The sequence below is a fragment of the Vipera ursinii genome, assembly GCF_947247035.1.
Source record: "Vipera ursinii genome assembly, chromosome: Z".
Lineage (NCBI taxonomy): Eukaryota > Metazoa > Chordata > Lepidosauria > Squamata > Viperidae > Vipera > Vipera ursinii.
In genome coordinates this window covers 24,146,737-24,173,331 of record NC_139517.1, presented here as the reverse complement: position 1 = coordinate 24,173,331, position 26,595 = coordinate 24,146,737, and the positions used below count along the sequence as shown (strand labels likewise).

The 26,595-nt window shown below is 34.9% G+C and overlaps 4 protein-coding genes across 4 annotated transcripts; all 4 read right to left on the bottom strand.

The window, feature by feature from the left end:
• Positions 1-4,857: 4,857 nt before the first annotated feature.
• On the bottom strand, positions 4,858-5,682 carry LOC310650060 (olfactory receptor 6B1-like; the record flags this gene model as incomplete). Its single annotated transcript, XM_083378897.1, has 1 exon — positions 4,858-5,682. One exon carries the CDS (start codon positions 5,680-5,682, stop codon positions 4,858-4,860), a length of 825 nt encoding a protein of 274 aa, XP_083235023.1.
• A 7,142-nt stretch (positions 5,683-12,824) lies between these two features.
• LOC310650059 (olfactory receptor 6C74-like) lies at positions 12,825-13,763 on the bottom strand (the record flags this gene model as incomplete). Its single annotated transcript, XM_083378896.1, has 1 exon — positions 12,825-13,763. One exon carries the CDS (start codon positions 13,761-13,763, stop codon positions 12,825-12,827), a length of 939 nt encoding a protein of 312 aa, XP_083235022.1.
• Positions 13,764-16,773: 3,010 nt separating this feature from the next.
• Positions 16,774-21,124, bottom strand: LOC310650058 (olfactory receptor 6C75-like; the record flags this gene model as incomplete). The annotated part of the gene is made up of 2 exons (XM_083378895.1): positions 16,774-17,739; positions 20,771-21,124. 2 exons carry the CDS (start codon positions 21,122-21,124, stop codon positions 16,774-16,776), a joined length of 1,320 nt encoding a protein of 439 aa, XP_083235021.1.
• Positions 21,125-25,372: 4,248 nt separating this feature from the next.
• On the bottom strand, positions 25,373-26,311 carry LOC310650057 (olfactory receptor 2AP1-like; the record flags this gene model as incomplete). The annotated part of the gene is made up of 1 exon (XM_083378894.1): positions 25,373-26,311. One exon carries the CDS (start codon positions 26,309-26,311, stop codon positions 25,373-25,375), a length of 939 nt encoding a protein of 312 aa, XP_083235020.1.
• Positions 26,312-26,595: the final 284 nt, after the last annotated feature.

The following is a 26,595-nucleotide window of genomic DNA, read 5'->3' as shown; positions in this document are numbered from 1 at the left end:
TCATGGTTTCTAGCTTTTCTACTTAGTTATTCCTTGCCTTGTAAAGCCAGCGAGATTTTGTGGAAACAATGAAATTGACCATATTGGATGTGAACTGAAATCTATCATAAAACTGATTTGTACTGATACCTCTTCAAGCCAGATACAGATGACTTCCTCTGGCATATTTATTCTCCTTCTTCCCCTTGCCTTTATCTTTTTTAATTACATGCATATTCTTCAATCCATCCTAAGAATGCGAGCAGAAGGGAGCAGAATAAAGGCTTTTTCAACATGTGGGTCCCATCTGTCTGTAGTGACTATGTATTATGGTGTTGCCATTTTTACCTATCTTCATCCTCCAAATCAGAATATGCATGAGGCTGAAAAAATACTTTCTATTTTTAATGCTGTACTAATCCTTGTGTTCAACCCCTTAGTTTATACACTCCGAAATCAAGAGGTTCCGGGGGCACTAGGAAGAACAAGACAGGCATGTAATATTGAACTCTAATGTAGCTCTCTAAATTAGAGTAGCTGTATGTTGAACAATCTTTTACTTACTTACTGTATCTGTTGTTTACTTTCTGCATGAGAAATATTACAAATCAATGGTGGAAATATTTGAAATCAGTTTCCATTTCACTTTATTAACTGAAACTTTCAAGTTTCCCAAAGTTGCTTTTTTTAAAGGCAACTGGACTTTGTTTTCCTTGAAGATATTTGTTTCTGATCCAAGAAAATTCTTCAGGTTTTGGATGAAAAGCAAAACATCTTCAAGGAATAACAAAGTCCAGTTGCCTTTTGAAAAAGCACTTTTGAGACAACCATGACCTGAATGACTGAAAAACTTCACTGACCACCTTTTAAGTGGTTATTACTATTATTTTTTTGCCAGCATTGCGACCAAATGCTGCAGCTTGCTAAATAGCTTAATGGATACTAAGCACTGGCTGAAAATTTTCCATTTAGAGATTTGTTTTTTTAAACTCACAAGAAAGTACCATCATATACTATTATTTACTGATTGGAGCATCTTTAGGAATGCACCACCCTCAATATGGTTTTCCACCAGAAATTGTGCTGTCTGTGTGTGCTATCACTTCTGTTTACAGAAGTTCTTTTGCATGCAGAATAGCTCAGAATCTAACACAATATCTCTATAATGAACTAATTTTGTTCATTACTATTCTCATTCTTTAACATTATAAGGAGCACACTGAGATATATTCTAACTCCAGAAGCACATAGTGATACTGCTATGCACTGCTACGCATAGTGACACTGCTATACTTCTAAAGTGATTTGAATGACTTAGAAAATGAAATGTTTCACTTGTTTAAGACATGATCAGCTTTAGTTCCCATCATGTATTTCTTTCAAAAAGCGTTGTTAAAAATTACAAAGTTAACAAAAAATGTGAATGTTGTTGTTAGCTGCGAAGTTGTGGCCGACCCATCGCGACCCTGTGGACAACATTCCTCCAGGCCTTCCTGTCCTCTACCATCTTCTGGAGTCCATTTCATGAATTATCAATTATAGAATATTTGACTGATTTTTTTCCACTTGTAGTTTCATATTGAATGTTAGTCCTTTTTTTTCTTTCACTGCTAGAAATGATATCTCATAGCAATATTTATATTTTAGTATTTCTTGGAAAACGTCTCCTAAATTATGGGAAATAATACAAACATGAGAAAACAGCACAGTAACTGTAAACTACAAAATAAATTCTTAAAGCTGAAAGGAAAAAAAAAAGAGTCATTTAGCAATGTCCCTAAAGGGAATAAGTAGTATATTTTTACATTTATAAAAATACACTATTATTAAGTTAATGAGAAAGCATGCTGACATTGAAAATACTTTTTTATTAGCCATTAGTGCTAGAATTAAAAATAAGGTGACCTAACGTAGAAACCAAGAAGTCATTAGTAAAGCTATGAATAACAGAACTACTTTAATGCATTTTTTAAAAAATAAAGATTTGCTGTAATTTGTTCATTACTTTTTTCCTTTATCTTTTAATGTTTTTGACTTTTAATATGCAAGTCGCTAACATTGAGACAAGTGACATTTATTTATTTATTAAATTTATATGCTATTAATCCATTATATGAAGTGACTTTTCTACTGTATCTACTGTATCTCTAAAAAAACAGTAAGAAAAGTTTTAGATTTTCTATGTGTAAGGAATACATTTAATTCTTCTTCCCATGCATGGCTTATTTAATTTTTACAGGAAAACGGAATGATTTATAATGGAAGAAAAATCCCCTTCATCTCATACATATAAAAATTCATGCACATACACCACCAAAGCAGCAACATCTTAAAAAGTGACAAATGTAGAAACAAAAAACACATTACTAAAGCAATGGATAGCAGAATTATTTCAAGATTTTGTTTTTGTTTTGATACTTGAATACCAAGTATATTCATTAAAATACAATACAATTTCGCTTTCATCAATCCTCTGTTGTCATCGTCAGAGTTGGTAATTGGTGGTTAGAGAAAACTGCTTATATAGCTAGATGGCTGTTTAACTGTCAAGCCATGAAGTTCGTGGGCATTTCATCTGCCCTCTTCCCCTCCCCATCACAGATGGCCATCATATTTCTAATTGTGTCATATTGGCTGGTGCTTGCCTCAATCTTAACATACCCCTTCCCCCGCCCGTCCCGCTCACCGGCTGCATTCTTCCTGCCGCACGTGGCTGCTCAGCATTGTTGTTGGATCTTTCCTCCTCCCCCCCCACCCCCGGTGTCTCCTCTGGCACTCTCGTGAGATTGCTGTGCACTCATGTCTGGTAGAGATCCTCACGTCAGGTAGAGATTGGGTTTTTTTTGTAATGTTTCTGATTTTAAATATGTAAGCCAGTAAAGCTGTTTGGATTCAGGAGACCTCTAAATAAATAAATAAATAAAAAACTAAAGTATAACTATTGTAATGTTTAGAGCGTTTTTCTTTTGATAAATTAGCAATGTTTCATTACACAACTGACGTGTGTGTGTGTGTGTGTGTGTGTGTGTGTGCAGTGATTGACTATGTGAGAAAGGTAAATAATTTATTTATTTTAAAAACTCGGTGAATTAAAAATCTTTTTTATATATATATTTTAGTGTAAAAGTATGACCCCAACAAGATGTGAGTTCTGGCACCTTTTTTCTTACAAAACAAGCACTGTTTAGGAGTAATTCCCATTTATGTGATGCTAGTAGACTTTTGTGTGAATAATGTGATTGATCATTTTTTCTGTGAACTCAAAGCCATTTTCAAGCTTATATGCTCAGATACTTCCTTGAATCAGGTAAATATGCCACTCACAGGAATTCTCACATTTCTTGGCCCCTTTGTCTTTATTCTTTTCTCTTATTTGCAGATTGTTGTGGCAATTCTGGAAATTCACTCTGCATGTGGAAGATTAAAATCTTTCTCTACATGTGTATCACATTTGAAGGTAGTATCAATTTTCTATAGCACAACTATGTTCTCATAGCTTCAACCTCAAGATAAGAACATACAAGAGACATACAAAATAGTTTCTATTTTTCTATGGAATACTTACTCCCATGTTAAACCCATTGATCTGTTCACTCAGAAATAAAGAAGTAATAGGAGCTTTACAAAAACTTACTAGTCAAAAACTATGATCTTATGGTTGGAGACATATTTCATATTCATGTTGATGTTGTTGGTCTTCAGTAAAGCTTTTTTCCCATTTGCAAGTGTTTTCTTGATTTATGCATACGATTTTTTATTATTCCTGTTTTCCAAATAAATCATTCATGCTATGCCATTACTTCATCAGCACATATACAAGGGTTAAATATTTAATTTTAATATTTACACTTACCATAACAGAATATACTAAGGACTAGGGGGTCACATGATAGCTATGTTCCAATTTCTAAGGGGCTGCCACAAAAAAGAGAGGGTCAAACACCTGAATACAGGACATAAAGCAATGGATGGAAACTAAACAATCTAGAAGCAACCTAGAACTAAGGAGAACTTTCCTGAAAGTTAGAATGATTAGTCACTGGAGCATCTTGCCTCCAGAAATATTGAAGAAACATATAACAGAAACAGAATTTTGTAACTTCTTCTTTCATATACTTTTTTCTGCATATTTCTCTGCTTATTCATGTAGTACAAATTAACAGTTTGGGGAAATGAGATACATACAAAATTCTAATATGTAGAATATGTAATCACCATTTTTCTGTTTATGTTTGGGTTCCCATAAACTGCCAAAGCGTGATAGTACCAGCAAAGTTTCATTGCAGCAATATTCTATTTCCCATTGGCCAGGCAAACAGTAGTAATGGGCTTGATTTGAATGCTGCAGGTAATCAGGTGCTTTTAGTAAACTTCCAGCTGTTAATCTTTCATACTGAGTTTTTCTTTTTTTTAAAGAAACATTCTTTTTAAACACCTGTGGTTTACAGTTCCAATTTCTTTCCTGAGCACATTATTAAGAAAAGCTAGAATGGTTTCCTAAGTTTGGTATTTGCAGAAGACAACTGGCTAGGGCAATAGCTAGGTAACCCAATAAATATTATTTATTTAGAATGCCTCTTTGTAGTTATGTCTGGATATGAAGTAATTCTAACTTACAATACATTGGGAAACCTTGTTAACAAAAGAATTGTAAACAAACTTGTTGGCTAAAAACTGTTTCAATTATGAAGATATATGTGAAACACATTAAAACATTTTCTCAAACTATAATCATTTTTGTTCTTGAGAATGAGCCCTATTCAAGAGAGTTGCATTTAACCTGACATGGAAACATAAAGTGATCTCTGTATTATTTAACATTTTAAAGATCTCATTGTAAGGTCAGTAAAACCATTTTTTGGCTTTATACCTAAAATGTCAGTGACTTTTAGGAAACATAGTGAATAATTTCTTCACTGCTCCCTTTACTTCTTTGTTCCTTAAGCTATAGACAATGGGATTGACCAAAGGAGTGAGTAGAGTGTAGAACAGGGAGAACAGTTTCTTTGGGTTGTTCAATGAATTTAAGTTTGGTAAGACATAAACAATTATTAGGGAGCCATAGAAGCAACCTACAACTGTGAGATGAGAGGAACAAGTTGAGAATGCCTTTTGCTTTCCTTTTATGGATGGGATTCTCAAAATGTTCTTAATGATGCAAACATAAGAGGTCAAAGTTATAATAAATGGAGCCAGAGTTCCTATGAAGGAGATAATGAAAGCTGTAATTTCCACCAAAGTGATATCATCACATGAGAGCCTTATCAATGGGATCAAATCACAGAAAAAATGATTAATTTTGTTGGGTCCACAGAAACTCAGTTTAGATACAAGGTATATGATAAAACTGATAAACAATGAACCACTTATCCATGACCCAGTAATAAGCAGGATGCAAGTTTTGCTATTCATAAGCATTGCATAGTGCAATGGTTTGCATATTGCTAAATAACGGTCATAAGACATTACTGCCAGAAAATAGCATTCTGTAGTTGCAAGATACCCAAAGAAATAAAGTTGTGTGAAGCATCCTCTAATATAAATAGTGCTATCTCCATTCAGAAACCTGACCACAATCCTTGGCATGATGGTGCAACTGTAGCAAGTCTCTAGGAAGGACAGGTTTCCCAGAAAAAAATACATAGGTGTGTGAAGTTTTTGGTCGATTATCACTAGAAGGACAATAAGAATATTTCCAGTCATAGTTATAAGGTAGATGAGTAGAAAGAATATAGAAAATAAAGTCTGAAATTCCCCAGTGTTGAAATCCAGAAGAATAAACATCATGGGGATTGTTTGATTTTCTCCAGCTGGATTGCTTTTCACAGTCATCTAAATAAAAACAAACAGCAATAACAAATTTAAAGGAATTATTTTAAATAATCATTTTTCTAAGATTTTTGCTTGAAAGTATGCAAAATTAAGTTGGAAGTAGTCAATAGTGATGCAGTTCACTGTATTCTTATTTTAATAAATTCCAACTTATACACACACACACACATACAATTATTTAATTTTCTCACTTTTGACATGGGTATAATGAGAATAAAACAGTTCTCTAAGGAGCTCCTGTATGTAGCATATAACTGAGGACAATGCCAAAGAAAGAATGAATATATTGTATACTTAGCACAATCACTGGATCGAAGAATCACAGACTGATTTTTAATTTGAAGACAAATATTGCTCTCCAAAATTTCACTTTACCATTTTCTGACTATTTCATAATAAAATATTTAGAGATAATCAGACAATTTTCTTTACAAATATGGATATCAACATCTCCACTCATTTTAATTATATGGCATACTTGAAAACATATGAAACACTTAATGGACATTTTTTCTGTATTCTGTATTCATGCTAACATTCTGTATCCATGCTAGCATTATACATGCTAACGCAATAACGAGAATTAAAAAAAAACAAACACAAACAAATATGGTTTAAAATGGATATATGGATTTAATTCCCATAATTCCTAACAATGACCATGCTCACTAGAAAATCTTTGAAGCTGAATGTTCCTGGAGAGCACATATCCTAAATAAATAGATGATCGTTTTCACTACATATTTTTTAGAAGAATCATTAGGATCAGTACAATGGATAGGACATAATAAGAAATAATATTTCTGCACAGGACTATGTGGGAGACAAAATGATAAATTTTGAAAGAATTATAAATTAGACAAGATTATGACAAGAATAATTATTCTATAATTTAAAAAAAAATCTGCTGACAAAATTTAGAGATATATACCACTGTAATAAAAATTCTTTTTTTACCTCTTGATAACGCCTCCAGTTGTTGAGATGGAAGTCTTAGAGAGACAAACTTGATTTTTTAAATAATTAAGTAAGTAAATAAATAAGTAAATAAATAAATAAATTTAAGTGTTTTAAATTAAACAAATAACTCAAGAAATTACTGTCTGTGTATGTGTGTATGCATGCAAGTATGTGTACAATTACTTAAAATCAGTATATCCTAGAAGGTTGCTAACTTACTTTTTTCCAACCACAAAATATTAAGATCATAAAGAGAACTGAAAAATAATTGTATAACGTTTTCAATGTATAGCTGATCACTATGGATGCTGTTGGAAACCATTCTGTATTGAATGCTTCAGAACATCTATCAAGAAGATTCTTTGAAAATGTGTATTTTTTATGAGAAGGTAGATGAGGGTATTCAGTTTCTGTTACTCAGTTTCTGTGAACTGAATAACTTTCTTTTATGTTTTATTTCAACATGCATATCTATTAATCTTAAAAAAAAATAACAGGAACTTTCCATATCATTAGTGTTAAGTCCCAATGGTTTCATTAAATCAAAAGTCATAAAATGCCTGTCTAAAAATAAATGGTTCATCCATTTATCAAGAGTCTATTTTTGCTAGCTGTTTTATTTCCTTTTCTTTGTATTTCCCCAGATATCTCTCTCCATAGGAACATGTTATCCAGGTGCCCTGAAATAAACTGAAACTCATTCATGTGTAAGAAGGGAGTCCATTTTTATCTTCCTATCTCCCTCTCTGTATCCTTAGCATTGTTGGGCCTTTTCTAATAAATGTGATATTCAAAAGAACATACAGTATATGCTTACAAACATATTATTTCCATTATTCATTTGCTGGGTAGGAAAAATGTCTAAGTACTTTTGGAGCAGAAAAAAACTGAATAAGGTCTCAAACTCATAACTGTATTATATAAAATTTCAAAGATTACTTATTTTTGTATATACAAATCTTCCCTATACTAAAGGCTCAAAATAAAAGCATAATTTATTAAAAATCAATATTGAAACTGAAATTGTATAGAGCCATGATTGCAGAGTAATTAGAATGCAATATTGCAGGCTAACTCAGTTCATTGACAGGCATCAAGGTTGATTCAGTCTTCCATTCTTTCAAGGTCAGTAAAATGAAGACCCAGAATTTGGGGGGCAAAAATCCTGACTCTGTAAACAGCTTAGAGAGGGCTATAAAGCACTATGAAGCAGTATATAACTCTAAGTGCTATTGTTATTGCTATATGCATTTATTCTATTTTAGCTACAATTAGTCCCTGACATAAAAACATAATGAAGTCTACCCTTTATGATCATATATAGTGATGATTGTAAAATAAATTGGTCACATTACTGACTCAATTTCATGATTTATTTTTTCAGGCACTTTAGCAAGCACAGTGGTCATAAAACAAATGCCATATACATTAAGCCAATATCATTATCATTAAGTAGACTAACAATTCACTACATGTATGATATTGCCAAAAAAAATCGAAGTAAATGCCCTTTTTGCCTTTGGCATCTAGTCATGCCGGCAGCACTGGCGCTCTCTCTCTCTCTCAATATATATATATATATATATATATATATATATATATATATATATATATATATATATATATATATATATATATATATATATATATATATATATATATATATATATATATATATATATGGTAAAGGTTCCCCCGCAGGTTCCCCTGCACATGTGTGCTAGTCGTTTCTGACTCTAGGGGCTGGTGCTCATCTCCATTTCACCGAAGAGCTGGTGCTTGTCCGAGGACATCTCCGTGCTCATGTATCTGGCATGACCAGATGCCAAAGGCGCACAGAACGCTGTTACCTTCCCACCATAGTGGTCCCTATTTTTCTACTTGCATTTTTACATGCTTTCGAACTGCTAGGTTGGCAGAAGCCAGGACGAGTAACAGGCGCTCGCTGCTATGCGGCACTCGGGATTCAACCCGCCAAACTGCTGACCTTCTGATCGACAAGCTCAGCATCCTAACCCACTGTATGTATATGTATATATGTATACACACACACATATACATAGACACACACACAGACACACACACAAACACACACACAGTAACCCTTCATGGATTACTGCCTTGTCGTGGTGAAGGGGCTTGCATAATTCAATGAAGCTATGAACTATGCCGTGCAGAGCCATCCAAGATGGACAGGTCATAGAAGAGAGTTCTGATAAAATGTGATCTACTGGAGAATCCACTCCAGTATCATTGCCATGAAAGCCCTATGGACAGTACCAAAACACAAAACAATATGATGCTGGAAGATGAGCCCCTCAGGTTGGAAGGCATCCAATATGCTACTGGGGAAGAGCAGAGGGCTAGTACTACTAGCGCCAGAAAGAATGAAGCGACTGGGCCAAAGCCAAAAGGACGCTCAGCTGTGGATGTGTCTGGTGGTGAAAGGAAAGTCCGATGCTGTAAAGACTTTTTCTCCATAGGAACCTGGAATGTAAGATGCATGAATCAAGGCAAGCTGGACGTGGTCAAACAAGAGATGACAAGACTGAACATCAACATCTTAAGAATCAACAAACTAAAATGGACAGGGAATGGGTGCATTTAATTCAGATGACCATCAGGTATACTACTGTGGGCAAAGAAATGAAGTAGCCTTCATAGTCAATAAAGAGTAGGAAAAGCAATACTGGGATACAATCCCCAAAATAACAGAATGATCTCAGTTCAAATCCAAGGCAAACCATTCAATATCACAGTAGTCCAAGTCTATGCCCCAACCACCAGTACTGAAGAGGATGAAATTGACTGGTTCTATGAAGCCCTACAGCACCTTATAGAATTAACACTAAAAAATGATGTCCTTATCATCATGGGGGATTGGAATGCTAAAGTAGGAAGCCAAAAGATAACTGGATAACAGGCAAGTTTGGCCTTGGAGTACAAAATGAAGCAGGACACAGGCTGACAGAATTTTGTTAAGACAATACACTGGTCATAGCAAACATTCTTTTCCAACAACCCAAGAGACAGCTCTACACATGAACATCACCAGACTGTCAGCACATAAATCAGATTGACTATGTACTCTGCAACCAAAGATGGAGAAGAACTATGCACAGAGGTTTGCAACATTGTACAAGAGGTAGCAACTAAAACCATCCCAAAGAAAAAGAAATACAAGAAAGCAAAATGGGTGTCTGAGGAGCTTTGCAAATAGCTGAGAAAAGGAGGGAAGCAAAAGGCAAAAGAGAAAAAAAAGATATGCCAAACTGAATGCAGAATTCCAGAGAATAGCTAGAAGAGATAAGAATGCCTTCTTAAATGAACAGTACAAACAAAGAGAAGAAAACAATAGAATAGGGAGGACCAGAGATCTCTTCAGGACAATTGGAGAGATGAAGGGAACGTTTCATGCAAAAATGGGCATGATAAATGACCAAAGTGGCAGGGACCTAATAGAGGCAGAAGAGATTAAGAAGAGGTGGCAAAATTACACAGAAGAACTATACAAGAATGAGCTTAACATCCCTGATAACAACAATGAGGTGGTCACTGACCGTGAGCCAGACATCCTAAAATGTGAAGTAAAGTGGGCCTTAGGAAAACTGAGCAACACCAGAGCTAGTGGATATGACAGTACTCCACCTGAGCTATTCAAAATCTTAAAAGACGATACAGTAACAGAGCTACACTCAATTTACCAGCAAATTTGGAAAACTCAACAGTGGCCACAGGATTGGAAAAGATCAGTTTACATTCCAATTCCAAAGAAAGGCAGTGCCAAAGAATGTTCAAAATATCGCACCATTGCACTCATTTCTCATGCTAGTAAAGTTATGCTTAAAATTCTACAAGCTAGACTCCAGCAGTATGTGAATCGAGAACTACCAGAAGTACAGGGAGGATTTCGAAGAGGCAGAGGAACTACAGATCAAATTGCCAACATACGCTGGATCATGAAGAAAGCTAGAGAGTTACAGAAAAACATCTACTTCTGCTTCATTGACTATGCCAAAGCCTTTGATTGTGTGGATCACAAGAAAGTGGCAAGTTCTTAAAGACATGGGGGTACCAGACCCTCTTATTTGTCTCTTGAGAAACCTATATGTGGGTCAAGAAGTAACAGTGAGAACTGGACAAGGAACCACTGATTGATTGAAAATTGGGAAAGGAGTCCGGCAAGGCTGTATACTGTCGCCCTGCCTATTTAACTCTATGCAGAGGACATCATGAGAAAGGCAGGGCTAGATGAATCAAAAGTTGGAATTAAGATTGCACGGAGAAATATCAACAACCTAAGATATGCATTCTAATGGTAGAAAGTGAAAAAGAACTAAAGAGCCTCTTATTGCGGGTGAAGAAGGAGAGTGCAAAAGTTGGGTTGAAACTAAGCATTAAGAAAACCAAGATCATGGCATCCGGCCTTCTCAATTCCTGGCAAATAGATGGAGAAGAAATGGATGTTGTGACAGATGCTATTTTCCTGGGCTCCAAGATCACTGCAGATGGGGACTGTAGCCAAGAAATTAAAAGACGCTTGCTCTTGGGGAGGAAAGCAATGGCAAATCTAGACAGCATACTAAAAAGCAGAGACATCACCCTGCCAACAAAAGTGCGTATAGTCAAGGCTATGGTCTTCCCAGTTGCAATGTATGGCTGTGAAATTTGGCGTATAAGAAACGCTGGGCACCAAAGAATTGAGGCCTTTGAACTATGATGCTGGAGAAGACTCCTGTGAGTCCCTTGGACTGGAAGGCTATCAAACCGGTCAGTCCTAGAGGAGATCAACCCTGATTGCTCTTTAGAAGGGCAGATCCTGAAGTTGAAACTCAAATACTTTGGCCTCTAAATGAGAAGGAAGGACTCACTAGAGAAGAGCCTCATTCTGGGAAAGGTTGAGGGCAAGTGAAGAATCAGATGACAGAGAATGAGGTGGCTGGATGGAGTCACTCAATCAATAGGTGTGAACTTAAATGGATTTCAGAAGATGGTAAAGGACAGGAAGGCCTGGAGGAACATTGTCTATGGGGTCATGATGGGTCGGACACGACTTCGCAGCTAACAACAACAACTGGAACTATTTGAAGGGCTGGAGGGAAGACACAGATGCTGAGGAGAGTTCTTTGAACTCTCCAAGTTCACCAAAAATAGTTTTGTGAGATAAGAGGATCAAAATTTTCTTTGCCAAGAGAGCAGAAGTGGAGAGTTATAGCTGTAGATCCTCATCACTTGTCCAGCAATTGACGAGTTGGCAATTGCAGCTGTAGTTGTAATGAATAAATATCACAGCTAAAGATCTGAGAAAAACAAATCATGTATTGGTTGCATTTATCTACTGTTGTATAAAAATGCATCCCAATTTCTAGTTTATCTGGCTTATATTTTTACATAAATACCATATTTTGAATAGCTATGAGTATTAGTGGGGCCAAGATATGCTTATTTACACTTTACCACCATGGAAACTATTCTGATATTGATTTTACAATAATCCCAGTCAAATATTGGCAAAGATGATAGAATTCATGTACTGCTTCATTTCTACAATTCAATCATTACCTTTCAACCTTCCCTTTTTTCAAAAAAGTCAAGACTTTTATATAATATTTTCATAGATACAAATGTATATGCATTATGTTTTAATATAATTTAAATACAATTCAACATGTATACTTTGAAATCTCTTAAAACATTGTATGAGAACTAGAAAAGGTATTTTCAAATTATAAACTAAGTGATACCTCTGATAAATATTCAATCTATCAGCAGTGGGGAAAAAAGAGAAAGAGAAAACTGTAGGAAAAGAAGTAATAGAAACCCACTGAATCCACTAAATTCATTTAATCATAGAATTGAAATAATACTGTAGCTATAAGTGTAACGATATTTATACGATATAAATATTCAGTGAGAGTTATTTTGCTGATGTAATTAAAAATTGAGAGATCAGAAGTCATAGTTCTGTAGCTACCAGGAATCAAGATTGACTAAAAGACAAATATGCAAATATCCACACACATCACGAACTAAAAATCTAAAAATCTCTGAAATTAGCACAGAGTATTTCTAATGATTACCTTTACCTCTTTGTTTCTCAAACTGTAAATAAAAGGATTGGCCATGGGAGTAAGAATAGAATAGAGGAAAGAGAAGCTCTTATTCAGATTTTTGAATGTGTCAGTTGTTGGTATAATGTAGACAAGCATTAAGGAGCCATAGAAAATGGAGACTACAGTGAGATGGGAAGAACAAGTGGAAAATGCTTTTTGTCTCCCATTAACAGACTGGATTTTCATAATTGCTTGGATGATAAAAGCATAAGATGTGACAGTTATAAAAAATGTAGGTAGAATTCCTAAACATGATGTTACCAAAGCAACACTTTCAATCAACCAAGTGTCACTGCAAGAAAGACGTATTAAGGGTGTGAAATCACAAAAGAAATGATCAATTTTGTACTTATTACAGAACATGAGTTGTGTCAATAAGGATGTCAAAACACTGATAAGCACAAATCCTATTATCCATGACATTAAAACTAGCAAAACACATGTTTTGCAATTCATAAGTGTGACATAATGCAAGGGTCTACAAATGGCTAGATAACGGTCATATGACATTGCTGCCAAGAGGTAACATTCTGTAGCTGCCAGAGTGCAGAAAATGTGCATTTGTAAAATACAACCCCAAAGAGATATTGTCTTGTTTCCTGTAAGAAAATTGGCAATCATTTTGGGTAATATAGTTGTGGTGTAGCAGATCTCCAAGAAGGATAGATTTGAAAGAAAGAAGTACATGGGAGTGTGGAGATGCTTCTCTGCCATAACCAGTGTGATGATGAGAATGTTTCCAGATACTGTTGCAATATAAATGATCAGAAATAGCAAAAAGAGGGGAGTATTCAGGTTCTTTGTGTTCCCAAATCCAAGAAGGATGAACTCTCCAATGACTGTTGCATTCTGCTGCTCTGAAGGTTTCACAAGCTTCATCTAACAATTCACACATCAGATGTTGAGGAACACAGAATTTAGTGACTGTATGTCTTCATGTTTCTTGCTCTATTATATGAAATCAAATACTTTTTTCAAAATAATCATACATTGCTGGATATATGAGTAGATTATAATGATGGTGCATAATAGATAAAGAGGCAGACAAGCAGATAAACCATCATTAAATCATATTTGTTCAAGGCCCATCAAATCTTATAAAACTCATAGTCATAACTTTTTTTTCTAAATCTAATTGTACAAATTATAAAGTGCACCTAATATATTTTAATTTGAAAAATTATAGTCTAATACACTTCAAACCTTCCCTAAAGAGATTATATTACAATTTCAAGTTTTGATTTAGTAATTAGGAGCCAAATTCAGATTAATTACATGCTATTAATAATCTTACTTTTTAAAAAAAATATCTGAGTTTACTTATTTATTTGTTCAAAATTTAATGTCACATATTTCACCTAAAAGACTCTGGGTGATTTACAAACAATACCATAAAATAATATAAGAACATGATAGTTTAAAAACAAAAACAAGAAACTATTTTTCTATCTTATAAAGTGTAAACAGAATACCTATGTTTAATGTTCTAAAATTCCAGTTGCAGCACTCAAGATAACACAAAAAGAAAGTCTTGCAAGGTTGTGAAATTTAAAAAGAAACAATCAATATTTAATTGGCTATAGATAAATATTATTTATATCACTTTGTATTCTCAATGGAATAAAATATAGATCAAAACAACAGAATAGCCCCAAGAGAAAGAGGAGGATAATTGGCCTAGCAAAAAGGAAGGTTTGAAAGATGAAGGGAATGGATGGGTGGGACAGAAGAGGATTTTCCCTTTATCTCTCTACTCCTCTTTCTTTTTCATTTTTTTTTCAGTTTGTGCTACTTAGAGAGGATATTTCTTTATCAATGGATTTGACATTGCTAGAGAAGCTGACTCAAAGAGAATGTTACAGAATTCTCCTGTTTAGAAATTCTGAGAATGATTTTTTTTAAAAAAAAATATTTTTATCTTCCTTTGAATTTCACTATTCATACTTTGTTTTACATTTTAAAATGCAACACATGACAATAATACAATATAAAATATAAGGATTGTACAGAGTGATGATAATCTAGTTAAGAAGAGAAAATGACTATTAACATCCACAACTTGTACACTGAGATTTTTTTTCTTTGGGAATGCATAGATGCTTCTCTGCCACAACCAGTGTGATGATGGAAAAAAAATATAAATTTATATCACAATGAAATCTACTGTACTTTTTTCATTTAGACCCAATGATTTCATTGGCTTATATCCCCAAACATTTCTGAATAAATCTGAATAATATAATATGAACAAATTTCATATAATAGCTACAGTATAATACACCTCCCCACAAATATGTTCTTCTTCCAGTTAATCAGCTTCAGAATTTTATCAATATCCTAAAAGGTGGCACACAGAACTGGATGGTATAATTTATGTGTGGTATACCAACTCACAATAGAGAAAATAATTAACAGCTCTTGATCATGATACTCTATTTTTGTCAATGCAAACTGAAATGGCTTTTTTGTTTGTTTATTTATTTATTTATTTTTGCAGCTGTGACTCATCATTGGCTCATACAGCTTACAAAGCACTAAAGTACTCAGGTCCTTTTCACATGCGATGCTGTGTAATGTGGTTCTTTATCACGAACCTGCACTCTTGGATTTTATTATCTTCTTACCTGTGTAAAAACTCTTCATTTGTCCCTGTTGAAGTTAATCTTTTTGGGTTTTGGCTATTAATATAGCTTGTCAGGGACCCCTTGTTGGTATCTAAGGTGCTTGCTACCCTCCAGCAGTGGTGGAATTCAGTCCGTTCGCACCGCTTTGGCAGAACCAGTAGCTATTTTTTTGTTGCTCAGGCCCAGAATGGACTCCTAGAAGTAGCATCCACACAGAGAACCAGTTTTTCGCATATTGGAATCCCACCACTGCCTCCAGCTCTTTGTAATCTGCACTTGAATTATCATTTTTATCATATTGCTGTTCCAGGGTTGTGCCACATATCAAAAGTAACAGCCTGTGATTGCAGGTCCATGTGCTCCAGGTTGACCTCCACAAACTTCTTAACAGCTCTTAAATATCACTTGTCTAATTCAACAGATGAAAAATAATAAAAATAAAATAATACATGGAAAAAAAGATAAACCGTAACCATGTTTTTATTGAATTTTGATTGCCACTTTTTTTCCTTCTCTCAATTGTTCCACTCATTATGTTCTTTTTATAGAAAGCAAAGCAGCTGTCAGTTGAAAATTAAGAGAGGCCAGCAGGAGGTAAATTATTCAAAGTAGGTCTTTGATAGTCAGCACCTTGGACTGAAAACTGGCAAATCATTGCTGTCATATCTCAATCTAGCAGAATTTTCTTAAAACACATTAGAATCCAATTCTAAAGCTTTAAGAGCAAAAGAAAGAAAGAAAGAAAGAAAGAAAGAAAGAAAGAAAGAAAGAAAGAAAGAAAGAAAAGAAAGGAAAGAAAGAAAGAAAGAAAGAAAGAAAGAAAGAAAGAAAGAAAGAAAGAAAGAAAGAAAGAAAGAAAGAAAGAAAGAAACCCACAGGGAAGAAATAATAGTATCCTTAAATACCCAATAATGTTATAAAGAGACTAGTATTACTATGATATCAAGTACAATAGATGCAGTTTTCTGTGATATATAATCAATGAAGGTTGAACCTGTTACTCATTAATACTTCATAATGCAGTGGTTTGAAATTAACAGGTGACAAATTGCAAAAATGTTATTGTTAAAAAGCAATATCCCATGAACCAAAGGAACCAAAAGAGGTACAACTGGATTGAATAGAAATTTACTGAATATTTATTTATACAATAGTAAATAAATCAATATATTTATGCCTAAGAGAAAAACTGTTTATAGAAATCATTTTAAATAGAATGATTAAATATGTACAATGGAAATGTTTTCAAACTGTATCTCTTGATATTAATGAAATTCAGAAAATTTCCCATATTTGAAGAATTCTTTTCTAAGGATTTCTTTTATGTCTTTATTTCGTAGAGTGTAAATGAAGGGATTGACAATGGGGGTAAGAACAGTATATACAAAGGAAAAGCCCTTTTTCATATCTTCAAATTTTCCATTGGTTGGCAAAATGTAAACAAACATTAAGGATCCATAAAAAATAGAAACTACAGTCAGATGGGAAGAACAAGTGGAAAATGCCTTTTTTCTCCCATCCACAGATGGTATTTTCAGAATTGCTCCAATAATAAGTGCATAGGATGAAACAGTTATGAAAAATGTAGATAGAAGTCCTACAGATGATGTTATCAAAGCAACACTTTCAATCATCCAAGTGTCACTGCAAGAAAGTCTTACCAGGGGTGTGAAATCACAAAAGAAATGGTCAATTATATATTGACTACAGAATGTGAGTTGTGTCAGCAAGGATGTTAAAATTGTGATAAGAAATGAACCATTTATCCAAGATATAGTAACTAGCAAGATACATGTTTTGTTGTTCATAATAAGGACATAATGCAAGGGTCTACATATGGCTAAATAACGATCATATGACATTGCTGCCAAGAGGTAACACTCTGTAGCTCCCAGAGTGCAAAATAAATGCATCTGTAAAATACAGCCCCAAAGAGAAATTGTTTTCTTTCCAGAAAGAAAAGTGGCCAGCATTTTAGGTATTATAACTGAGGTGTAGCATATCTCCAAATAGGAAAGATTAGCAAGGAAGAAGTACATAGGGGTGTGGAGATGCTTTTCCATCACAACCAATGTAATTATGAGAAGGTTCCCAGATAATGTTACAGTATAAATTATTAGAAATAATATGAAGAGGAGAGGATTAAAATTTTTAGTGTTTCCAAATCCAAGAAGGATGAACTCTTTTATCCTTGATGTATTCTGCCATTCTGAAGATTTTTCAAGCTGCATCTATTAATAAGACATCAGGCATTAATTATCTGGAAGCATATGGACCATATAAGCATACTGAAATATCTATCAGTTTTGTATAAAGTCAGAACTTGTTGAATTTTGTGAAACTATTTTTGTACATATATTCACTTTTCATGAATTATAGCAAAAATTTCATAGATTCCACACAAAAAATGTAGAACATTCAGATAAGACCAACTAAAGTTATGACAAACTGTTAGTCAGGACTACGTTGATTTCTTTGTTTGGAAATATTTCCCCCAAATGGAATTAATGGACCAGATTATTTACAAATTGCATATGTGTTGGATTTAAAGCGAGCGGGGGCGGGGAAGTATTCCTATTGCAATATATGCTAGTAAGATATTAACATTAATAATATATAATATACAAAAAATATGCTAATAAAATATTAACAATTAAGAAACATGAAAATTATTAATTTCATTGTAAATTTTGCTATTTTAAAAATTCTGAGCTTAAATACTTAAATAACAAGAAATGTTTTCCAAGTATTATTTCTGCTTACAGGAAATATTAATAATGAAATAAAAACAAATATATGAAGAATACTTACGGTTCTTGTTTTCAAATGTAGTTCCACTGTCCAGTTATGTTTAACTAATTAACTAACTTATCTTTATCCTTATCCTTAGTTTTTCAGGATGTGACATTTCAAAAGAAACAGACAATGTTTTACTAAATCTTGGCAGGCTATCTTTTAGTTCACCTCTGTTGCATCCTACTTTTGTTCACAGTGATATGAAGCTATACTAAGTGCAAAATAACAAGAATGGTCCCAAGAGGGTAAAAAATGCTTCTAGAACATTATTGACCTCATGGAAATGAAGGTTTGGGGGAGGGAGGTGAAAGGAGGAAAACAAAAACATAACTCACAGAGTAAAGAGTTCTGCTGAGACTTGACTAATTGCTGACAATATGCAGACTTCCCTGCTAGGTTTTAGAACCTGGTCTTCTGCAGCACATAAAACTCAAAACAAAAAGCAGGCCACAGGAGAGTTTCCTCTAAGCCAGGCATGACAAACTGCTGGCCCATGGGCCAGATGCATCATACTGAAACCGTGCCCACCCCATTGCCGGCAATGGGGAAAAAGTCATGATAAATCATGTGATGTCACGTGACGTTGTGAGTTTGACATGCCTGCTCTAAGTATAAGGAAAGACTTAGGTTAGCAGGGTCTAATTATAAAAGTATAAAAGTAATGAACTATAGTGAAAATTTAGTCACTAATTCAGTCTTTAAAATTCTGTGAATCATCTTAAATAATGTTGTCCCAAATTTGATTTTACCATTTCTTATTATTTCACAATACAATATACCAAATTAAAGTTCATAAAAAATAATTTTAAAACATGTGCATGTCAATCTCTCTATTCATTTTAATTATATGCCATACTTGACAACATGTGAAACCCTCTGCGGGTGTATGTTGTTGTACTTATGTTAACAATACAATAATAAGAATTAAACAAACAAACAAATATGGTTTGAAATGGATATGTGGAGTTTAATTCCCATAATTCCTACCAATGGCCATGCTCAGTGGAGAATCTTTGGAGCCGAATTTCATGTTACTGGACAGCACATATCCTGAATAAATAGATGAGTGTTTTTACTACACATTGTTTAGAAGAAACAGTAGGAACACTACAATGCATTGGACATAATAAGAAATATTTAGGCAGAGGATGATTTGAGAAAATTTCTAAAAGAATTTGCAACAAGTTGCCTTACAGAGTTGCTAGGTGAATGGATTCAGGTAATTGTGATAAAAATGCTAGTTTTATAATAAAAAAGTATGTTGGCAAACTTTGTACAGTAGATATATGTGCCACTCTAATGAAATTTCTTCTTACACTTTTTGATAATGCCTCCAATTATTGAGATGTGACCCTAGTAGAAACATTATATTCCTTAAATAAGTGAATAAATAGTTTAATTTAAAAAATAATATCTCAAGGATTAGTAAATATTAAAAAAAGATTTTTTTTTAGTGTTCTACTTAGACTCTCTGACGGCCATTAGCTTTATGCTAAAGAGTTATTACCATGAAATCAGTATGTCCTAAAAGTTTGTTCACTTGCTTTTTCTTTACCACAGGATATTCAAATTGTGGTGTTCGCAGCAGGTTCCCAGTAAGAAAGCAGGACAGCTGGCTTAACACAACAGTTGTTTTATTTGCCTCACAGGAACGAACAAGTAGGGGACAATCTCCCCTTATATAGGGATGCCAGCGGGTGGCTAGCCAATCCCTGTCCTAGAACACTTCCCGCCATTTTGGCTCCTTCCAATCCGCGTGGACCATGTGTGCAGCTGTCAAACTCAGCTGTCAATTGTAGCTGCGTGTGGAGCTGTCAACGGAAACCACGTGTGCAGCTGTCAGCTGTCAAAGGGAGCTGACACGCGATTCTTATTTTGAACAGTGTTGATAATTGCATACAATACATCCCTCCCACAAGTAACAGTTTAACTATTTACATTATAATGGCTGTGTGCAGACGTTCATTCGGCCTGACCTAGGGGTTTCAGCCAAACGTAGTCTCGCAAGTATGCTGGCGGTTTCCTTGCTCTGCTGGAGCGTCGGAGGGGTTGGTCCGAAGCTTTCTCCCTAGGGAGGGAGATAGTCTCTGCAGGTTCGGGATTGTCTGGATGGTTGGGAGCGGTAGCAGGGCTTGCTGGGGAGATTGGCGTTTCCTCGGGATCTGGGTGGGTCCTGTTACCTTCGAGCGATGTCAATTCTGCGGTTTTGGGGGTGATGTGAACAGGGTCTGCTGCAACTGGGTCTGCTTCAGGTCCAGGGTTGCTTAGTCCTCTTTTCCTTAGCTGGTCAAGGTGTCACCTCATCTGTCGTCCCCCTTCCCCCTCAACTAGATAAGAAATGGGTCCTGTGCACAGAATAATGGTCTCTGGCAGCCATTTCTCCCCTTGCCCGAAATTCCTGGCCCAGACAAGATCCCCAGAGTTAAATTGTTGTGGCAGGGGTGGTAGCTCGGGTGCAGTAGTTACCCTATCAGGGTGCAGTCTGTCCAGCCTGGTTGTTAATCGACGCCCCCAACGTAATTCTGCCAGGCTTTTGCCAGTAGCTGTGCAAGGGGTTGAGTGCTGTGCAAGCAGGAATTGTGCAAGCCGCTGGTGCCAGTCGCCGGAGATGATACCCCGCAAAGAGTCTTTGGTAGTCCGTACCATAATTTCTGCCAGGCCATTAGTAGATGGCCGGAAGGGAGCCGTGGTGACGTGTTTAATTAAGTTGGCCTTGATGAAAATCTGGAAAGTAGCAGAAGTGAATTGCGGTCCGTTGTCTGATACTATAACATCTGGGAGACCGTGCGAAGCGAAGAGCCCCCTAAGCACTTGTATCATGCTGGTTTTGGTGAGACTCCTAATGGGGATGACCTCTAGCCACCTTGAATAGCTGTCCACTACTATGAGGAACAGCTGCTCTTGGAAGGGTCTGGCATAATCTATATGTATCCTTGCCCAGGGTCTCTGCGAGGGCTCCCACTTGTGTAGTGGTGCGTGGGGGTGTCCTGGTCTGGATTGCTGGCATGGGTAGCAGCCTGCAACATAATTTTCAATGTTTCTGTCTATGCCTGGCCACCACAAATAGCTTCTGGCTAAGGCTTTCATTTTCACTATGCCAGGATGACCTTCATGCAAACTTAAGAGAGTTTAGGTCCTGTGTTTTTCGGGAATTACTACCCTGCTTCCCCATAACACACATCCCTGATGTGTTGATAATTCATTTCTCCTATTGTAAAATGCTTTGAATTAAGTGCCTGGGCAGTGGTTTTGCCAGCCCGAAGTTTCCCATGCTAAAACTCTGCTCAGAAGTTTGTCAGAGGCTGTTGCTGATGCTATGTCTTTAACCTGAAGAGGGCAATCTGGAAATTTGTTGATGGCCAGGATTTGTCCCCCCAGAACAGGGTCTGGGTTGCATTCTGTAATGGGGAGTCTACTTAGTCCGTCTGCATGACACATTTTCCTACCCGCCTTGTATATTAATTTGAAGGTATAAGCTGACAGGAATGTGGACCAGCGCAGGACTCTTGGGGACAGTATCTGGGGGGTTTGTTTGTTAACTGTAAAGAGTCCTAATAGAGGCTTGTGGTAGGTGAAAATCGTAAATTGCCATACTTGACAACATGTGAAACCCTCTGCGGGTGTATGTTGTTGTTTTACTTATGTTAACAATACAATAACAAGAATTAAACAAACAAACAAACATGGTTTGAAATGGATATGTGGAGTTTAATTCCCATAATTCCTACCAATGGCCATGCTCAGTGGAGAATCTTTGGAGCTGAATTTCATGTTACTGGACAGCACATATCCTGAATAAATGGATGAGTGTTTTTACTATACATTGTTTAGAAGAAGCAGTAGGATCACTACAATGCATTGGACATAGTAAGAAATATTTAGGCAGAAGGATGATTTGAGAAAACTTCTAAAAGAATTAGCAACAAGTTGCCTTACAAATTGTTATAGACTTTAGCCTCCAGTTGTCTAGTCCTCTTTATTGTTCTTCTCTGCACTCTTTCAACATCTTTTTATATTGTGGATGCAATATTCCAAGTATGGTCTTAACAAGACCACATTTGGAATATGTCTTACCAAGACATTATAAAGTGTGCCAACACTTCACATGAACTTGATTCTATTCCTCTGTTACTGCAGCCTTTGCTTTTTGGCAGCTGCAGCACATTGCTGGCTTATATTCAAGTGATTGTGGGCTAGGGCTCCAAGATCATTAAACAGTTACCACTACTGAGCTATTCCACTGGTTAATTGTCCTCACTGTCAGGAGGTTTTTCCTTAATTCCAGGTTGCTTCTCTCTTTGATCAGTTTCCAACCATTGTTCTTCTCCTGCCCTCTGGTGCTTTGGTGAATAACATGAACCCTCTTCTTTGTGGCAGTAGCAGATTGTAGTCTACTTTATCAAATACCTTGCTGAAATCCAAGTAAATTAGGTCCATTTTGCTGATCCACTAACTTAGTCACCTTGTCAAAGAATACACTAAGATTTGTCTAGAATGATCTGTTTTTGACAAGTCATGTTGACTTCTGATTAAAACTTTGTTTTCCTCTAGATGTTCACAGATGTTCAACTATCTTTTTCAGAATCTTCCCAGATACTATATGAGGCTGATAGGTCTGTAGTGGATCCATTTTTCCCTCCTTTTTTGAAGATGGAAACTACATCAGTTCTTTCCAGTGCTCTGGTATTTCCCTGGTGCTCCAAGACCTTTAAAATATATGGTTCAGTGGTTAGGATCATATCTGCTAGTTCTTTCAGAGTCCTGGTATGTAATCCATCTGCACCTGGCTTGATTTGTATTCCTAATCTGCTTTTTATGATACTACTTTTGATAGGTCGGGCTACTTTTTTTTTTTGGCATAAAGACAGTTGCAAAGAATGAGGTTCCTTTTTCTCCCTAATGCCCATCACTTCCTTGCCATCTTATCCCATTAGGGGACCAACTGTTTCCTTGGCTTTGTTTGTTTGTTTGTTTTTAACATGTTGAAATAAACTCTTTTTAAATTAATTCTGACATTTGAGGAAAATCTTACTTCCTTCTGAGCCTTAGCTTTCCTGACCACAGTTTTGAAGATTCAGGCTGTATTCTGGTATTCTACCTTAGTTATGTGTCCCTCTTTCCATTTTTTATATGTGTCCTTTTTGTCTTTCAGTTTATCAGCAAATTGTTTATGCAACCATAAAACCAATTCTTCAATTTCTTATTTATTTTTATTTGTTTGTTTGCAATATTGTGGAGGACTGGATTTTTATAATTACATTTTTCAGATTTTCCTAAGGTTTTTGAGTTGTTTTCCCCTTTAAGATTTCAACTATCGAATCCTTTCCAAGCTCTAAGTGTGTTAAAATCACTTCTATTAAAGTCTAAGACACTAGTTTGATTTTATGCTATTGATTATGTCTTTATTATTCTAAATTCCAATATGACACATGGATATATCTTTCCAATAAATTGAATAACATTTGTTTACATTTTAGTTAAACAAACATAACTATTATGGTTTGAAATATTAAACCTGGGAGATAATGACTTCCATATTACTAATGTTAATTCCCAATGGTTTCATTAAATCAAAAGACACTAAATGCCTGTCTCAAAATAAATAGTTCATCTATTTATTTTAAAGATAAAGAATCTGTATTTGCTAGCAAAAAACATGCATTTCTGTATGTTCTGTTCTGTTTACTAAAGACATACGATAATAACATTATTGAACCCATAGTGAAACTGCAGTTGTTATGTATGTACCCTATTTTTATTAATAGATCTTAACTATCTATAACTATAATGAAATCTTATTCAATCTTGTTTCTGTCTGTATCTTTTTCCTGTTCTCAGTCATTATTCTTGATTAATTGGTAGGCGTGACACTTACAATCAGTTTCCTAAAAGATAATAGTTTATATAGTTTAAATCAATAGACAAAGTCATTTCTGTACCTCGTGAACTCTTCAAACTGAACATGAGAAGTTGTATTTTTTAAAAAAAATAGAATTTTCAAATTCATACACATTTCTTAATATTTGCAAAGTTTGTACATAATATAATAATCCATTCTGTTTCTGTAACTTTTTTGTATTGTACATAATGCCTCACTTGATATCTGCTTGAAGGTTCATTAAGAAAAAAAATCTTACTGAGCTTACTGACATGAAAGTTATGAATACTGAATCTTTTGCAGCTAATGAAAGAATTACTCAGTATTTAATTTTACAATATCAAGGAAAGAAACTTCTAAGAAACCTATTTACCATATGTGTAATGGTATGTGACACCATGTGACTGTTCAATTTCATTTGGAATTCTCAGATGCTTTAATATTCAAATGAAGATTCACCAACAAACATAAAATCATTAATTATGTTTATTTTATATTGCATTTGACTTGTTTTTTTAATAAAAGATATTTTACAAACTTTAAGAAACCAAAAAATAAAGAAACATTTTTTCCATTTTATTTCCTTTCTGTAAAAGTTATCTACAAAAGAGACAGCAAAAAAAACCCTCTATATAAAAGTAGATTAAGTGCCTATTTAGGATTGTATTAGTGTGTGAAAAGCTCCAATTTCAATGTCAACAGGGCAGGGAAATAGTTTCCTCTATTTATGTCTCTCCAGTGAAAGGAGAAATTACATTTTTATTACCTGTGTTTCTGTACCTATTTGATAGTGAAGAATGTTATACTAATTCTGAAATAGAAATGAATAGGAAAGAGTGTTAACTCAGAATCATAAAACCCTCTCATCATGAAAATAAGCCCATTCTAGTAATTTAAATTGCTAAAGGCAAGAAGGTATCCCAAATGCTGGTGATCCAATTCATTGTAAATAAAAATCATTTATCCATACAACTGAATCCAACTATAATTGGAAGGATATTTACTGTATGTTATATATCAATATTTATTGAGAGGTATTTTGGGGATAAGGTTAAAGATTGGGAAACCATTATTTCTAGTCCTATAGTTACCAGGAGTCAAGATTGACTCAAAGAAAAATAAACACACACAGACACACAAATTTGTGGGAACACAAACACACATACATAATTATTTCCCAAAAAACCTTCTTAGCACAGAATGTTTCTAATGATTATCTTTATGTCTCTGTTTCTCAAACTGTAAATAAAGGGATTGACCATAGGGGTTAGAATGGAATATAGAAAAGAGAAGCTCTTATTCATATCTCTGAATTTGCCAGTTGTTGGCATAATGTAGACAAGCATTAAGGAGCCATAGAAAATGGAGACTACAGTGAGATGGGAAGAACAGGTGGAAAATGCCTTTTGTCTCCCATTCACAGATTGGATTTTCATAATTGCTTGGATGATAAAAGCGTAAGATGAGACAGTTATGAAAAATGTAGGTATAATTCCTAAAAATGATGTTATCAAAGCAACTCTTTCAATCATCCAAGTGTCACTGCAAGAAAGTCTTACCAGGGGTGTGAAATCACAAAAGAAATGGTCAATTATATATTGACTACAGAATGTGAGTTGTGTCAGCAAGGATGTTAAAATTGTGATAAGAAATGAACCATTTATCCAAGATATTGTAACTAGCAAGATACATGTTTTGTTGTTCATAATAAGGACATAATGCAAGGGTCTACATATGGCTAGATAACGATCGTAAGACATTGCTGCCAAAAGGTAACATTCAGTAGCTCCCAAAGTGGAAAAGAAATGCATCTGTAAAATACAGCCCCAAAGAGAAATTGTTTTCTTTCCAGAGAGAAAAATGGCCAGCATTTTCGGTATTATTGTTGAGGTGTAGCAGATTTCCAAACAAGCTAGATTAGAAAGGAAAAAGTACATAGGAGTATGAAGATGCTTCTCCATCATAACCAATATAATTATGAGAAGGTTTCCAGACAGTGTTACAGTATAAAATATCAAAAATAATAAGAAGAAAATAGTGTCCAAGTTCTCAGTATTCCCAAATCCAAGAAGTATGAACTCTTTTATCCTTGTTGTGTTCTGCCATTCTGAACGGTTTTCAAACTTCATCTATTAGCAAAATGTCAAATGTTGCTGATTTTGTAATTTATGGTGCATGTAGGTTCCTATATAACTTACTGTAATGCATGAAAAGAAACATTTAAATATATATTCATTTTCCACGGGATGCAGCAAAATTTGCATTTAATTCCAGAAAAAACATAGAGCTTCCTCCACATCAAGTCACATTCACTTAAGGCCCACAGAAATTATGAAGAACTGATAGCCAGGACTATGTTGATTTCTTTTATTGTAAATATTTCCTGCAAATGGAATTAATATACTCAATTATT